Genomic DNA, 18,771 nt, shown 5'->3' with positions numbered 1-18,771 from the left:
AAATATTCTTATCAGCATATGTGGCTTCTTCACCTTTGAAACTTTTTAAAGAAATTTATGTTCGTATTTTAAATAATATACTATATGTACAATAAAATATTCATATTCATGTCGGCCATTTGATGGCATTAAAATTTTCCTAAAAAAAATATTTACCAACAAATATTCTTCTTAAAAAAAAACATTCCATAAAAAATGGTTCTTACTAAAAAAAAAAAAATTTTTAAAACGATTATTGGAGGCATAATTTAACCTTATATTTAAGGAAATACCAGAAAATTTGTTTGATTTAAAATGCTTTTATTTCATTTTAAAAACCAATGTTAGTTTTTTTCTTTAATAACTATCCTGTACAATTTATTATCTTAAAATCATTGGAATTTTTTTTTACTTAAATACTTCGTCCTTATAAAAGTACCGATGTACTTAAATTTATTCTAAATTTCGAGAGGCGTAATCTGCCGCACATAAGGCCGAATAAGTTAATTACGACGACAATGCGAAAATAGGCTTGGGTGTGGTCTTTAAACCAATCACAAATACCCTCAAAACGTTTATAATAAACCAGTGCACAATGCACCACAATAGTTTTTATACTGACGCAACAAAACAGCCTGTGCATGCTCGCAAAGTTAGGTTATCTTGTGCACGGCCAACAGCAGTATTTTGCGCTTGAAAAATATTGAAATGTTCACTTTTGCTCGAGTTATGAAAACAGTTCCAAAGAGTTCACCGATTTTATTTTGTTAGTTCGAAAAAATATTTTATGATAAATTTAATAAAGTAAAATACAGGTCTCCTCTCTTCGGCTCTTCCCCCTATTTGAAATTTAACGTATTCTTTGCAGGCGGTCATGCGCTGAGCCCGCTCTGAAGGAATGTAAGATTCCAAGAAGAGAACTGATAGTCGTAATGCTTTTTTTTCATCTATTTATATATTTTACATGCCCCTTTATTTATTTAAAAAATAAATTAAGTCTCCTTATTTCTGGCTGCGATACGATCCCACTTGCTATTTAATGATGCTCACACTTACACAGACCGGAATACTTACTTCTACACTAATACACATAAACACACATCTATACTTACTCTCATACAAATACACATAAACACACCCTTTTGTTGTAACACAATTTAGTAATATGTATGATTCTTATTTAGAAACTTTGCTGGTCTGTCTTTAAACTGTATTTTTTTATGTTACTATATCATTATTGACTGTTTGTTACTTTAAAATAAAAAAAATAGTGTTGATAATGATAATGTTTAGAATGATGAGGACGTGGATGTTTAAATATATTTTAATATAAAAATATACATACATCATGTACATAGGTATATTTCAGAATACAGAAATAATTATATGTAATTATTTGGGATAGTTGCTGAATGTGAATCTTGAGTGGTTTATGCTATGTATATGTGCCGCATGTAATGTATATGTTCATGTGTGTGCGTGGATGGCTCGGAGTGTACATTCTGTATTTTTATTTATTTTAATTTATTACCTCCATGGAAAACGCAAATGTTAACAATTATTCTTTTCTCACTTGAAATTCTTATTTATTCATTTTTTTGTCACATTTAATTTTCATATCTTTTGCATAATTTATGAAACTTAATTGGTCTTTTTATGTTAAAAAAAATTTTGTTTTTAATACTTATTATGTATGACTGTATGTTTTCTGAATAAAAAATTTAAAAAAGTAATGTTTTTTAAAAAAAAAAACAAATACTATGATCACTTGATCCCCAACTAACTCTCAAGAAATATTTTCTCAAAGATAATGATTAAACTATGCTTCCTATACCCGTTTCTGATCAGAATATCAAATAAAATCATTTATTATATTTTTGTCGTCGTAATTAACGTATTCGGCCTTATGTGTGCCGGTTGCCGGTTAAAATGTAATAATTATATTTTAGTTATAAAAAGCTTTTAAGTATATTTTCTATTAGAAATATACCTTGTTTTTAGCTGATGTTTGTTTACTTTTTTTAATGGCGCGATTTTCGAAGAACGGCACGGCGTTTTAAAATGGGAAAATCGTACGGTTTCCTTAATTTACTTTTTATCTGACTACTAACCCTTTATATGGCACATATTTTGTTTTGATTTACGTCTTGCAAATCTAATAAAGTAGGTTATTTTTTAAAATAATAAACCTAGTCCATTTGAAAAATCGGAGTGTAAGACTGATTATTAAAAGTATTGTCGATAATATGTATATAATAATAATCTCCATATTTTTATTCTAACTCTAAGTTTTTAAATAAAAAAATATTTTAACTCCAGACAATGGATACAATAATAATCAAACTATATTTCAATGAAGTACAGTAAAACTCCGTTTATCCGAACTCCGGTCATCTTGATTGTTAAATATCCAGATCGTTATTAGGAATAAAAAAAAACAAGAAGTTTATTAATTTAAGTTTAATTGCGCAATTAACTTTACTAGACATGTTTAAGTAAGTTTTCAATGTGATTCCAATTCGCTATATTGTTTCAAAGGCAATTGGAGTTTTACTGTATTGCCAAAAAATATTTTTGTTAAGTAACGTGATTTTTCGGAAGGTGTTTAAATACTAAGACGTTGAGCAGCGTAATGTTTAAAGGGGGCATCGGAATAGGGCATTTGGACCGATGTCCACTAAAATACCACCCGTTAGCGGCTCCCGCCTTAGGCCCATTTCACATGTGCAGCGCGTATCCATGCGACATCGCATAGTCAGTAGAATTGTATTTGTGTGTGTGAGAAGGGGATGGGGACTGCGGAACTATTTCATTCCTAAAGTATCGATTCGAATATTCGAATATCGATTCGAAGTTACGGGATCATGTATATATATAAATATACGTACAAATTTCATTTGTATGTGTATATATATAAATATACATACAAATTTCATTTGTATTTTCCAAATTATATACCTAACTTCTTTAAAATTTCATAACCTTGATTCATTGAAACACAGAAAAGATATCTTCAATCAGATCCTGCTTTACAAAACTGTAAATAATAAATTTGATTCCCCAGAACTAATTAATCTACTTGCATACCATGTCCCCTCTAGACGCACTAGACTGATATTTTCTATCTTCCTAACATTAATTCTGAAGATGTTTTTTAAATTAACTTAAACTTACTGTCTTTTTTTTAAAGTTGCTTTTCATCGGTTTTTTGAATCCCTTGAAATATGTAGGTACGTAAATATATTTTACCTTTAAAAAAAATGGTTTGTGCACTTGATCATGTTTTTTTATTCTTTTTTATTTTAACTCTTACTTTTTAATTACTTTAAGTTTTTTTATTAATGTTAATATTATTTCCATTTATGTAAATACTAACTAGAAACTTTTAACATAACTTTTTTACTTCGATTTTAATTATTTAATTACTTTCATTTATGTTTTTTTTCCCTTACAATATTGTACTTAAAAAATTCAAATAGTTAATTGATAAACTTAGCATGTGTTGCCGACGTAAAAGTACATGCACCAACTTGGCGGCCCTTCCTGGGGCTTTAATGTAGCATAGGAGGCTTCAGTATGTGTAAGCGATCTACCACCTCCTCAATAAAGACTAGTATTTGTCACTTTCGGGGGTGGTGATCGCCATACTGAAGCCCACATATAGATTAGAATTCATGAAAATATTTGTATGCCCATAATGTGTTTTTATGTTGTTCTGTATAAGTGTTGATCGCCGCGCGGTCGGCGGGGAACTGCGGCCGGTAGCGGGAGGGTGGGGACCTTATACGTGGCGCGAGAGAGACCGATAGAGCCGGCAAATGTGCTCGCTATCTCTCTCGCCGCGTGATTGGTCAACCTAGCACCGCCCGCTATTGGCCTAGCCCACCGCCGCACGGCAAAATGTTGTATATATAGCCCCGCCGGGGAAAAATAAAGTCAGTCATCTCACCACACTACTAAGGCTTTCTACTCTCCACTTCACCTCCCTACCTCGCTTCAAACCGGACCTCATCGCCACCTGGATTCGAACACCGCTACCCCCCTGGACTTGGAACTCGGACCCCTTTGGATTGGATTTTGGACCCTTGGATACTTCCCCGGAACACACCCCGCCGTTCCCACCAACGGAGAGATACCGGCCTTACAACCCGGTTGCCTGACTCAGGATTGCGGCCGCCAGCGCTACTCGCTAGCGACCCCGCAAGGGATCTCTAGGCGACGATACCTCCCCCGGAGCCTATCGTTCGTCGGCCGAGGCCCGCCTACGCCCGGCCACTCTGCGTTTGACACCAGCACCTATAGAAATACAGTTCTTGTGACGGGCGCGATTGCTACGGACGAAGCAGTGATCCGCCGCGTCTGTTACAAGTTGGTCCTTCGAGAAGAACCGGATATTCATCGCAGAGCGCCTAGAGATGACTTCGAGAACCCCTTCACTCCGCTCGGGTCGAGGAGGCACGGAACCAAGAGAAGACCCTGCTACAGATCAGGACTCAGCCGAGTCGGACACATCCGAAGATACAGTCCAGCGGCTGAGGACGCAGGTTCGAACGCTCCGTGCTTCACTACACGATCAAGACCGACGCGTGCCCTTGGAGACGAATCCCGAGCCCGCGCCGCGTGCTACGGATATGGACGGCATCATGACGGTGCTGTCAAAAATGGCGATTCTACTAGAGGCTTCGCAAGGAAGAAGCCCGACTTCAGCCCCAGAGGACGTTAGCAGAGTCGGCGCCATGATAGCGCGCCAATCTACTGCCAAGGACCTACCCGCCTTCGCCGGAGAGCCGCAGGAATGGGCTACTTTCAAATCGCAGTACACTCAGTCGACGGAGATGTGCTGCCTTTCGGATCCAGAAAACCTCCTGCGTCTACAGCGTGCGTTGAAAGGACGGGCAAGAGAATCTGTGTCGTCATTACTAGTGGATCCAAGCCAAGTGAGGGTGATAATGAAGACGTTGGAGCTACACTACGGCCAGCCGGACATTGTAGCGTCTTCCTTGTTGGAAAAGGTGAGAAGGCTCCGCTGCATACAGAACGACGGATCTACGCAAGCATTAGTAGATCTGTCTAGCGCAGTTCGGAACGCGATAGCGACCTTAGAAGGCTTCGGTGGCGATTACATGTCTACGCCACAACTACTAAGTGAACTAGTGAGCAAGTTACCGCTGTGCATGAAGTCTCTCTGGTGGTACAGCAGAAGAGGAAACCGGGTGAGGCCCTCCGCGAAGGATTTCGCGCTCTTTTTGGAAGATTTAACGGAATCTTCGATGATAGGCGGCGGAATAGAGCCGCAAGTGTACAGCGGAAAACAACGCGAGAAGCCACAGAAGCGAGAACAAGTGCATACAGTGATTTCAACAGAGGGAAACGGGAAAAGTATAGCGTCATGTGTTTTGTGCGGACGAGGACATTTACTACAAACGTGCCAGGAATACATAGAGTGTAGTATTTCGGAAAGATGGGACATAGTGAAGCGAAAGAATTTGTGTTTTTCGTGTTTATCGAACACTCATCGGGCGATAAAGTGTAGAAATGTAAAAAAGTGCGGCCTCGATGGATGTCGCCGAACACATCACAAGACATTACACGACAGAAATAGTGCCGATATCAGTGAAGCTCGGTCTAGCGCCGATATACGAGCGCCAGATAATAGTGCCCGCCGCGACACGCCTGCAGCGGCGGGCGCCGGGGGAAACAGACCGACCGCGAACGAAACCCGCGCCGCGAGTTCAAATGAAAGAAACTACGATTACGGCCACAGTTCGCGGACGAATAATATAGTGACGAGCACCTACGCTCAGGAGGAACCGGTCCTCCTAAAAGTGATTCCCGTCATGTTAAGTGGTCCGCGAGGACGAGTGAACGCGTACGCGTTACTAGATGAGGGATCAACCGTGACATTGATTGACGCAAAAATAGCAAACGACATCGGCGCGCCGGGAGAGACTCGAGGATTAAAAATCCACGGTGCCGGCGGAATGTGCGTAACAGATAGTGCATCAAGAAAAGTCACAATTAAAGTGCGCGGAGTTACGGAAGATTTATTCACTCTCCGCGCAAACACAATACAGAAGCTGAGTCTGCCGCTACAGCCCGTGATTGAAGGGGAAGGCAGGATGCGACAAGTGTGCCCGCAGTTACTCATCGGCCAAGATAACGCCTCTCTCATAGTGACGAGAGAGGCACGGAGATGCGGGGAATACATCGCCTCAGTGACAGCCTTAGGAAAGGTGATACACGGTGGGCGGACACGCCAGACTAACGCCAGCATACTAATGGCGCTTAGTACAGAACAGAGACTAGAAAATCTAGTTAAACAGAATTACGCCGTCGACGCGTTAGGTATAAGTTCGACAGCCAAGATATCGCGTCAGGAGGCGCGAGCCACAGAAACCATGAGAGCCACGACACGTTTCCTACCGCAAGGACAGTACGAGACAGGGCTACTGTGGAAAGACAATCGAATGTGTTTACCGGATAATCGCCGTACAGCGCTGAATCGATTTTTAAGCATAGAGAAAAAGTTCAGTAAAAACAGTGAATTCGCCGCGGCTTACAAGTTAAAGATTAAAGAATATCTAGACAAGGGGTATGCCCGGGAACTGACGCTGGCTGAAAGACAAGACACTGCGAGTGGGCTTTGGTTTTTGCCGCATTTCGCAGTGACGAACGTGAATAAACCGGATAAAATACGGATAGTATTTGACGCCGCCAGCCGCTGCAACGGGAAGTCATTGAACGACATGTTGGCCAACGGCCCGGACCTTCTCTCATCGCTTATGGGAAATATAATGCGATTTCGCGAGGGAAAGATCGCGCTGGCAGCAGATATAAGGGAGATGTTTCTCCAAATTAAAATAAGAAAAGAAGACCAGAGGGCGCAGCTGTTCCTCTGGCGCGATAGTCCCGAAGAAGAAATTCGGGAAATGATTATGACGTCGATGACGTTCGGCGCGGCGTGTTCACCGAGCAGCGCACAGTACGTGAGAAATCAAGTCGCAGAAGATCACGGGCAAGAGATGGCCGCCGCCAGGGATGCTGTGCGAAATAAATTCTACATGGACGACTATATGGATGCCGTAGACAGTGCAACAGAGGCGATACAACTGCGCCACGATGTCAGCGAACTACTACGGCGGGGCGGATTCATCCTCGCGAATTGGGCGAGTAATGATCCCTCCGTAATGGAAGCGATTCCTTCAAGTCTGAGAGGGAAAAGCGCACGCGAAATAATTAGCGGAAACTCCGTAACAGAGAGGGTCCTCGGCATCAAATGGGACCCGGTGACAGACGAGTTTCAATTTAAATTTAAAGTGTCACGGGAGGTTCCAACAGAGAGGCCTACAAAACGGCAGATGCTAAGTGAAGTTATGAGCATTTTCGATCCACTCGGTTTCGTAGGGTGTTTGACAATACGCCCGCGAATACTGCTACAAGATGTGTGGCGCTCCCACATAGAGTGGGACGAACAAGTGAATGAAGAACACGCAGAGAAATGGCGCACTTGGGTGGACATATTACGCAATACCGAGTGCGCTATACCGCGGCGCGTATCGAGCGCCAAGGGCCAGCCAGTAGAGCTACATGTGTTTTCCGATGCCTCGGAACAAGCGAGCTGCGCCGTAGCCTACATCGTGGAGGAGAACGCCGCCGGAAGGAATGCGACGTTCATGGCCAGCAAGTGCCGAGTTAGCCCGCTACGAGCGCTATCAATTCCACGCCTGGAATTACAAGCCGCGCTCATGGCCGCGCGACTGGCGGCCACAATTAAGAAAGAATGCGGAAGTAATATACGCGATACCTACTACTGGACAGATTCTACTACGGTGCTGTGCTGGGTCCAGAGTGATTCGCGTATCTTCACGCCATTTGTAGCCCACCGCCTAGGGGAAATAGATGAGCTAACGAACGCTCAAGAATGGCGGTGGGTACCAGGAAAGAAGAACCCCGCTGATCTCGGGACGCGGGACGGCGAGATACCAGACATCTCCCCGGCCGGCATGTGGTTCAGTGGGCCGAGTTTCATAAAGAAAAATAAAAGTGAATGGCCGCCGCTCAAGGTAATAACGGCGACCCCGGATACAAGCAGTGAAATAAAGTGTGCGAACAGTGCCATCGTGATGACAGCCCTCCCGGACGAAAGAAGATTTTCCTCCTGGCGGAGACTGATCAGGACTACAGCGTGGGTGTTGCGCTTCATAAACCACTGCAGGAAAAAGAATACAGGAAGCGCGACACTCATCGCCCCGGAACTCAAGGCATCAGAGAGGGCGTGGATACTTATAAGCCAGACAGACAGTTACCACGCCGAGATAGCCGCAATTAGACGGGGGGAGTGCCTCCCGCGGAACAGCCGCCTGCTGGGTCTCACTCCCTACCTCGATAAAGATAGCGTCCTCAGAATGGGGACGCGAATTATGGAAGCCCCCGCGGTGAGCGAGCAACTAAAGGCGCCCGTCATACTGGACGGAGCGCACGCCTATACGCGTCTATTGATAAGGCATTATCACGAGTCGCGGCAACACGCAAGTACAGAGCGGACACTCAGCGAACTCAGACAACAGTTCTTTATAACACGATTACGGACAAATATAAGGAAAATTATATACGAGTGCCGCTACTGTCGAATACAGAAGGCCAGCCCGCAGCCTCCGCTCATGGGACAGCTGCCTGCCGGCCGACTCGATCATCACGTAAGGCCTTTTACCCACTGTGGGGTGGACATGTTCGGGCCCGTATACGTAACTATCGGAAGACGCCGGGAGAAACGATACGGGGCCCTGTTTACGTGCATGGTTACGAGGGCCGTGCATATTGAAATTACACCGTCGTTGAGTACTGACTCGACGGTGCAGGCCCTCAGAAGGATGGCGGCCCGCAGAGGACATCCGACAACGCTCTACTCGGACAACGGGACGAACTTCAGAGGCGCAGACAAAGAGATGGCGGCCGCCATGAAGGAACTAGCTCACGATCCCGAACTACAGAACGAGGCGACAAGGAGAGGGATCAAATGGGTGTTCAACCCGCCATCGGCGCCACACATGGGGGGAGCCTGGGAACGGCTCGTCCGGTCGATAAAGGGGGCGCTTATGGTGATTCTAAAGGAACAAGCCCCCCGAGAGGAAACGCTAATGACAGCGATAGCGGAGGCCGAGTACACAGTAAACACTCGGCCCCTAACCCACGTCTCGCTTGATAGCCGAGACGACGCTCCGCTGACTCCGATGCACTTTCTCATCGGGTCGAGCGGGGCCCAGCCGCATCTGGCCGATTACAGAGACGCGCCGCCCGAACTGTGCCTCAGAAAACAATGGCGGGTGGCGCAGAAACTAGCCGACGCATTTTGGAAAAGATGGATGAGGGAATATCTCCCGACGTTGGCACAGCGACGGAAGTGGCAACAGGCCGCCACACCGATCATGGTCGATGACCTGGTCATAATAACGGACGCCGCCCTCCCGCGGAATGAATGGCCGCGGGGACGCGTCATAGCAGTCACACCAGGGAAGGATGGACAAGTCAGGAGCGCCCGGGTCCAGACAGCCACCGGAACCTACACACGACCCGCCGTCAAGCTCGCCGTGTTGCAAATCAAGGACGACGTCGGCGCAGAGATGCCTCCTCGGCAGGGGGGAGTGTTGCCGACGTAAAAGTACATGCACCAACTTGGCGGCCCTTCCTGGGGCTTTAATGTAGCATAGGAGGCTTCAGTATGTGTAAGCGATCTACCACCTCCTCAATAAAGACTAGTATTTGTCACTTTCGGGGGTGGTGATCGCCATACTGAAGCCCACATATAGATTAGAATTCATGAAAATATTTGTATGCCCATAATGTGTTTTTATGTTGTTCTGTATAAGTGTTGATCGCCGCGCGGTCGGCGGGGAACTGCGGCCGGTAGCGGGAGGGTGGGGACCTTATACGTGGCGCGAGAGAGACCGATAGAGCCGGCAAATGTGCTCGCTATCTCTCTCGCCGCGTGATTGGTCAACCTAGCACCGCCCGCTATTGGCCTAGCCCACCGCCGCACGGCAAAATGTTGTATATATAGCCCCGCCGGGGAAAAATAAAGTCAGTCATCTCACCACACTACTAAGGCTTTCTACTCTCCACTTCACCTCCCTACCTCGCTTCAAACCGGACCTCATCGCCACCTGGATTCGAACACCGCTACCCCCCTGGACTTGGAACTCGGACCCCTTTGGATTGGATTTTGGACCCTTGGATACTTCCCCGGAACACACCCCGCCGTTCCCACCAACGGAGAGATACCGGCCTTACAACCCGGTTGCCTGACTCAGGATTGCGGCCGCCAGCGCTACTCGCTAGCGACCCCGCAAGGGATCTCTAGGCGACGATACCTCCCCCGGAGCCTATCGTTCGTCGGCCGAGGCCCGCCTACGCCCGGCCACTCTGCGTTTGACACCAGCACCTATAGAAATACAGTTCTTGTGACGGGCGCGATTGCTACGGACGAAGCAGTGATCCGCCGCGTCTGTTACAGCATGTAATATAATATGTAAACTTCACCGGTCCATTAGAGTTAACTCTAAATTTATGTACTATAAAACCACATTATTAACACATTATAGAATTTATACAATGGTTTCAATATGTCAGTACAAATATATACATTTATATATAATGTGTGCAATTACATTATGAGGATAACTTTTACTGTACAATAATAATATTTATGCTAAGTACCTACTTGTTACAATGTATCAGTATTATGGTACATGTTAGGGAGGGGGACTAAATATATTGTGTGAGGGTGTGTATTTACTAAATATATTGTGTATTCATGTATGGGTGTGCATATATGTGACAATGTGTAGTGAATATAAGTTGACTTATTGAACAATGATTGTCAAAAAATAATTGTTTTTTTCAAACCTTTATGAGGAAAGCTATCAACCACCTTATCAATCGATTTAAAATTGTTAAGAATGCTCTGGCCTAAAATCCAAATTCAAAAATATGTAAAAATTTCAACAAAGTAATAAAAAACAAAAATATAAATATATATGTAAGTACTCATATACACACATACGATTACATCATTAAATTATTATTGAGAATAATATTCCGGCACCCTCCAACATACCCGTCAAAACAGCTGTTCCAATACATGAAGGTGCTGGATATGAGACAACTGTACCTAAAAGAAGCACTTACACGCTTTTGGTCGAACAATGAGGAGAGGTCTCAGCAAAATGTCCGTACGAGGTTTTCCCAAAGCACGAATTATGACATACCCAAAACCCGTACGACTTTTGCTCTTTCTTTTGCTTTTGGAGGATCTTTGTGAACACCATATGCTCCAACTAGGTAGCGGACATAGAATGATGATGATGATGATGACTTTTGATAGGTTGACTATCAAACAATTAGTAAAAAGTTAGTGCAAATACCGCTTTTTCGCTATTTCGATCAACTCTATTTGATGTTCAAACGTGTATCTTGAAAAGAATTGGTCCAAAGAAAAAAAATATATGAACATTTTTAATAAATTTTATTTTCTTAGGCTTTCATATTTTTTATATTAAATCTATAGGGACGTAATTAAGAGCAAAAAACTTTTTTTTTTTAAAATTGCGGCATGACCGGTGGTCGTTCAAGGTCACACGGTTTTACTAACCTTTGGGAGCCTGAGGGTGAAAAAATTCCGCGAGCGCTCAGGCGCTACGAATACGGTACTACGAATACCCCAGCTAAAATGCTATAAATACGTCTTAAAAAAATATTTTAAAAATGTCTTTATAATTGTCATGGTATTGTTTATAAAACTGGTTCATAATATTTCCAGTTTTCTGCGAAATTCATACATTTTTTCATAAAATACTGCTGCGATAATATTTTATATGGCAGCGCGCTCCTCCCGCTGCCACGTTTTGGATACCACTGATTGAAATTACGCCACTAGCTAGAGGGGCGGTACGGCGGGCGGTCGGGAGAGGGATGAGCGAGTTCGTAAACCATATACAGCGTGTTTGTTAATTTATTTGAATTAATTTTAAAAACTAATAATATTTTACAAAATAATATAGAAAAAAAAAATCACACAGCTCAATCTTAATGTGTTTAAAATTGTTGGTATGTTTCCCAAATAAAATACAATAAAGTATAACACGGCACGAATTCCTTTTATCGGTTACATAGGTAGATATATTATACAATTTTACAGAATACGACGACTAAAAATAATACAAAATAGTAATTTCTATTACTCCACAGTAACTCCATGGCAAAAAAACTTTGAAAAATCACTAAATCGATTTAAAAAAAATTAAGTACAATAAAAAAAAACTCGAGACCTTAAAAAATCTAAAATACGAAATTAAAAAACTTGAAAATCAAATAATCAAGAAATAAAAACTCAAAAATCGAACAACGCCGTGTAAAAATTTATATAATATGCAAAATTAAAATAAAAAAAGTTAATTTGGACGTAGGACTAATTATGTTATGGGAACGTGTTGTTGAAGTTGAAGGTAGAATATTGCTCCATTGGTAACCCGATTTAGAAGCGAAGACGTTTTCTTCTAAATTAACACTATCCTGGTCGAAATAATCAGATTCATCGTAATCTTCGATTACAAAGTCATCTGTTTCAGAAACATCATCTGAAGATTCTAACTCTAAATCACTGTCATCACTGGAAGACACTTCAATATCCGTATCGTTTAGAAGCTGCTCAATGACATCATCCGTCAATTTTTTTCTACTCATTTTGAGATTGGTGAAGTAAAAAAAGGTTTTATAAATTTTAAAAAATTCACTTATTATTCAAAAAACACCTTTGTATGCAAAATCCAATGCGCAATATCCAGATAGCTAAATATAAAAATTATGTTTATTTGAAATTATTAGTCATAATAATACTTTTTTCTAAACACCCTTAGCATGCAAAATCTTACTCGCGTAAACTGGATTGACCGAAGTATCAAAGATCACTAAACTGTGGAGCAAATAGCAAATGAATTGTGATGCATGCTGTTTGCGCGGTGGGGAAACAAAGACAAATGTGAATTATTATTAAATGAGTTCCGCGGAAAAATATTTTAATATCTTCGATACATTTGTAACATAATGGAGTAGAGTTATGCATAAAATGAAATCAATATGATGATTAACAAAAAAGGTATTGAACAATTTTTTTTTTTATTTTTTATTTTTTATTTATTTGGATAACCAACAGCTATAATGATATCATATTTATATAACAAAACAAATAACAAATAAGCCAATTACAGGTTTTCACAAGTAGCATCACAGTAAGTTAAAAAAGATTCTCGAACATAAAATGAATAGTAATTAAATGTAAATTTAAAAGAAAAGAAAAAAATACTACGAGTTATTTTGAAAGCAAACGCCGCACGTTATTAAGATTATTTTCAAATAAATCTATGTTAAATGATTTATTTAGTACATTAAAATTATTAAAATTTCGCCATAAATATGAATTTTGCCTATAATTAGATGAAACAAGAGGTATGTGAAGAAGAGGGTTATTTCTTAAAACTTTGGAAGGAACATTGATAGAAAGTTTGCAAAGTAGTTCAGGACAGTCAATTGAACCAGAGGCAATTTTAAGTAAATAAATTATATCCGCTATTTCACGACGTTTTTGCAGAGGCAGTAGGTGATGTTTTTTACATATATGAATATACTGGTCAGATTTAAACTCAAGTTTCAACCGGAAACACATGAACTTTACGATTTTTTTTTGAATATTTTCAATGCGTGATATCTGCACATTGTACATAGGATTCCATATTTGTGATGCATATTCTAAGTTGCTTCGCACTAATGTACAGTAAAGGATTTTAAGTGTCTTTGCCATAGTGAACGACGTAGAGCTACGCATAACAAAGCCAAGCGCACGCGATGACTTTTTTATGATGCTGTCAACATGGGCGTCAAAAAGTAATTTACTATCATGGAAGACACCTAGATCCTTTACACATAATGAGCGTTGGAGGTTTTGACCCTTAAGCACATAGTTAGTACGTAAAAATTTTACTTTGCGACTAAATGTAATAACTGAACACTTAGAAGGATTAAGGTCCAAGCAGTTGGAGTTGCAGTAATCCTCTAGACGGTCGAGATCTGACTGCAGATCAAAGACGTCAGCTGGGGTCTTGATTGTTGCAAAAATTTTCATGTCGTCAGCAAAACAAAGCAAACGCGAAGAGGTAAAGCATTTATCAATATCGTTAACAAAAATTATGAAGAGCAAAGGTCCCAGAAGAGACCCTTGAGGCACCCCGCTGGGGACCCGTACCCAACTAGAAATAAAATTATTAACCACTACCGCTTGCGACCTGTTGTCTATATAAGATGAAAACCATCTGAAGAGGTCACCTCTAATACCGATTTTAGTTAATTTTTTTAATAGTAATTTGTGATCGATTCGGTCGAAGCATTTACTGTAATCGGTGTAAATAACGTCTACCTGATGACCACCGTCCATTGAATCAGTAAGGTAATCATTAAGTAAGATTAAATTTGAAACAGTAGATCTCCCTTTTAGAAAGCCATGTTGAGATGGACTCAGTGAGTTTTTAATGGCGGAATATAGTTGGTTATAGATTATTCTTTCAAATACTTTAGACACTATACACAGTTTAGAAATTGGTCTATAATTGACAATATCGGTTTTAGGCCCTTTCTTGTGGACTGGTGTTATAAAAGCGGATTTCCAAATATGTGGGATTGTGCATTCTTTGAGAGATCTTTTGAATAGCAAAGTGATTGGTACACATATAGTACTAGCAGAATTTATGAGAGAACATGCGGGAAGGTGATCAGGTCCAGCTGATTTTGATGTATCTAGCTTTAAGAGTAGATTTTTTACATAGTCTGTGGTAATCACTATGGAATTAATATCTGAGGTATACACATGAGACGAGGTAGATGAGGGATTAGTGGAATTTCTCGATTGGATACTAGCTGGATTTAGAAAAGTGGAGTGAAAATATTCAGAAAATGCGTTGCAAATTTCAATACCAGTGTTTACTCGCATATTACCTAATACAAGACTATTAGGAATACAGTTAGATTTGGATTTGGACTTCACATACGACCAGAAATTTTTAGGTGAGTCCTCGATGGACTTTTCTACGAATGCAATCTAAGAATCGTGACAATCCTTTTCAAGATGTTTGATTCTATCACGCAATAATTTAAAAGTTATTAGATTGGAGTGATTGCCGTAAGTCTTATATTTTCTTAAGTATTTATCCTTTTCTTTAATTGCTTTTACTAGCGCGGGGGAGTACCATATAGGATATGAACTGTTCAAAGTCTTAACAGCGGGTACAAATTTATCTCTCAGATTTGTAAAAGTATTGTAAAAAAAGTTTACGGATTCGTCAAATGATCTAATTGAGAATTCAGTATGCCAGTCGATGTCAGAGATTGTACTATTTATTGAATCAAAGTTTGCTTTATTAAACAAATATTTAGTTAGCGGTGCAGGCTTCAGGTAAGTAAGTTCAATAAATTGAGCATTAATGAAGAGAGCATTATGATGCGGGTCAATAGGTACCAATGGGTCCATACATTCACTAACATTAACAATGTCATTAGAAATTACCAAATCTAGGATCCGTCCGTGTTTATTAAAAATTCCATTAAATTGCGACAAGTTATGTGTATTCAATTCATCGATAAGTAGGTACTCATCGTGACTTTGAGCATTAGAAGGCAAGTATGAAACATTATCAGTTGAAAGCCACTTAATACCGCTCAAGTTGAAATCACCTATTATCAAATATTTGTCAAGCGGGTTATTAGAAATTGTCATATTTAACTTAGAGAAAAAATTTATCAATTGGTCGGAAAAGGAATTGCCTGATTTTTGTTTACATAGGTATAGAACACATAAGTGTAGTTTGGTGCGCGTACGGGTACCTGCGAGATGAAGAGATAGTGTTAGCCACAGATCTTCAGCGCTGGAGTTGAATGTCGGCTGGGCAATAGCTGATATTTCTTTACGTACCGCTAGGAGAACACCGCCGCCCCGCGACTGTCCCGTTGCCGTGTAATCCCGATCGCGACGCCAAACCATATAGCGGCTGTCAAATAGTTCACTATCGGAAATGTTGTCGTTTATCCACGTTTCGGATAGAGCTATAATATCGTAACTAGATATGCTTAAATTACGTTGGAATATAGTAGTCTTAGAACGTAATCCCCTTACATTCTGGTACAGTATATTTAAGTTGGTGTTAGCCATAAGAAAGATCGTAAATATTAATTAACATAATTATGAAACAAAATAAAATAGAAACATGCGAGTATTGATTCCGAAGATTACCGGTACGTAGTTTAGGCAGAAAAAAGTAAATGTAATGTGTTAGAGCGGGCGAGCGGATATAATTTGCAATAAATGTGCGAATAAAAGAGACATAAAGATGTAGATACTTGCGTTGTAGATAAATAAAGTTAAATTGTAAGTAAACATATGAGTATATAATAATATAATAAAGCGAGCGTTTGCTTTCGAAAACAGGGGTTACAAACACATTCAAAACAATCATTGACAGTAATGCGAGTACATAAAAAATACATAAGGAAAGTGCGAGCGATATAAATAATAATAAACATATTAAACGAACTTGTTTAAATCGGCCTCAGTGTTTATAATGTGGACACTCGAAGTATCATTCAATCTTGCATGAATTTTGCCATATTTTACCCAAATATACTTATATCCCTTTTCATCCTTCAACTTGGATTTGGTCATCGTAAGGAGTTTCTTGGTCAACGGAGTCAGATGGTCGTTTATATATATTCGATTGGTCGAATGGAAGCCTAAATCGTTAGCTGATAAGTTTTTCATGGCGCGAGCGGCTGATGTGAAATCTTCCTTTAAATATCGATTAATAAAACTCACTATTATTGACTTCTCTTTAGAGTTATGAACCGGTATCCGTGATATATAATTTATTTGGGATTTAGGAAAAGTGTAGTCCACCTTTCGACTGATGCTGTCTAATATTGTGAATAGATTTTCGTCAAATATGCTACCTGGGGGACCCCAGATACCCCCCTTAGGCACGGGAGGGCTAAGGGCATTATGTCCACCGATCCTGTTAAGTTTCAAAATATGATAACTTTTTTTGTCAAAAAAATTAAAAAAGTACACACCGAATGACCTTGAACGTCCCATACTTATAATAAATCTTGAAAACCACCCGATGGATCTAAACCTGGTTTTCACTGTCATGTAACGTGTCCTAAAACAAAGCTACTTGTATTTGTTGCATCTTCGAAAAATAAAAATTAGTACGTCATATTCATTTCTTACCGAAAATTACCGTAAAATACCGCGGAGATTTTACCGCCGTGCATCTCGAATTTATTGCGATACAAGTAAATATCGTTTTTGCTACCATTTATGCTTGCAATATACACATGTATGTTCATAAGGATGAATGACAATATCCGACTAAGACCCTCCATATAATCTTTCAAACTCACAGTGAAAGGGGCAGTGAACGTAATAAAGTTAAATTGAATTGAAATAATATACGAAATTAGAAATTTTAAAAGATCTACTCATTTATTGACCAAAATATTGTTTTTTTGAATGAGTAAAACCGATAGGAAGAACCACAGTCTTTAAAACGGTTTCGGGTATGTGGAGGAATGTACTCCTGCTCCGGGGAATTACGCTTTCGGGAATTTTCCCGCGGTACATCATTACTTGCACCTCCAGTACCTTATGCACCATTGGGTGCGAATAAGAGTTTGATGGTGATGAACATAATGTTATTGTATTATTTTAGATGTTTGTAAATCTAATATTGTGGATCATCGTAATATATAATTTTTATTTGAGAATAAAAAATACTGTTTTGTAATCCACTGTATTTGCTTACACAACCGAATATATAATATATGTATTATGTATGTTTACTTGTTAAATAACCCTAAAGAGGGAAACATTTTGTAGCCGAAACTAGACAGTCAAATTGTACAAAAAAAAAATCTTTTTTTTTTTGTATAATTTGATTGTTTTGGTAATTTTGTTGATAGTTAATTTTCTGCTTACTAAAGTTGAAGGTGTAAACAAGGACTTATACACTCGCATACGTTAATGTTTATTGTATGCAATTATTACTTTATTATGTCTATATAATGATTTAAATCATATATACATTCAAATTAACAATGCACTGGCCTATGCACCATTAGGTTCTGATAAGGGTTTGGTGATAATGTATTTCAATATAAATTTTACCGATGTATATATAAATTTACTTTAATATAAAGAAATATTCGTTTTTATAAACGATAAATCGATATTATTATCGAAACTTATTTAAACGAATAATGGCGGTACATTACTTTTTCACTAACACATTCGTAAAAACTCTTTGCGATGTTCTTATGAATATTTTTAAACCTGTTATTATAATCGAATATTTTATATCGGTTTAAAAAAAAAAGGTATTTATTTAAGAGCAATATTTTCCGAATAATAAATAATTTACATGAAAACTAAAAACTGCACTAATAAGTGCATATTATTTATTTATACCCTTTCTAATTTATATTATAAATAAGTGGGTTATATTGTTTATTTTGTTTATATATGTATTTTAAGTTTAAGTAAAATATTATTAAAAGTGTTTGCACGTAATTGATGAAAAATAAGTAGTGCATTTTTTTATTTTAATGTTTCTGTATATTATTTTTCATTGATTGTAAAGCAAATAAATACATTAATGTCAGGCGGGATGGGATCTCTATGAAGACGGCAGATATTATTTA

General features: G+C 39.6%; 2 protein-coding genes across 2 annotated transcripts in view; one reads left to right on the top strand and one right to left on the bottom strand.

The window, feature by feature from the left end:
* Positions 1 to 18,771, bottom strand: part of Ip6k (Inositol hexakisphosphate kinase) — a 154,590-nt gene that overhangs the window by 112,536 nt on the left and 23,283 nt on the right. The window lies entirely within an intron of this gene.
* Positions 4,395 to 9,635, top strand: LOC148285195 (uncharacterized). Its single transcript, XM_088228883.1, has 4 exons — positions 4,395 to 5,321; positions 5,508 to 6,468; positions 7,441 to 8,375; positions 8,616 to 9,635. Exons 1-4 carry the CDS (start codon positions 4,395 to 4,397, stop codon positions 9,633 to 9,635), a joined length of 3,843 nt encoding a protein of 1,280 aa, XP_088085009.1.

Source organism: Micrasema longulum, unplaced genomic scaffold (genome assembly GCF_059751315.1).
Source record: "Micrasema longulum isolate JH-2025_06_02 unplaced genomic scaffold, ASM5975131v1 h1tg000049l, whole genome shotgun sequence".
In the NCBI taxonomy this organism is placed as follows: domain Eukaryota; kingdom Metazoa; phylum Arthropoda; class Insecta; order Trichoptera; family Brachycentridae; genus Micrasema; species Micrasema longulum.
This window is presented reverse-complemented; position numbering and strand designations above follow the sequence as displayed.

Coding starts and splice junctions, on each gene's coding strand:
- LOC148285195 (XM_088228883.1), top strand. CDS start 4,395: ATGACTTCGAGAACCCCTTCACTCCGCTCGGGTCGAGGAGGCACGGAA. Junction 5,322..5,507: donor AGCCACAGAAGCGAGAACAA/GTGCATACAGTG, acceptor CGGGCGATAAAG/TGTAGAAATGTAAAAAAGTG. Junction 6,469..7,440: donor GTGTTTACCGGATAATCGCC/GTACAGCGCTGA, acceptor GCTCCCACATAG/AGTGGGACGAACAAGTGAAT.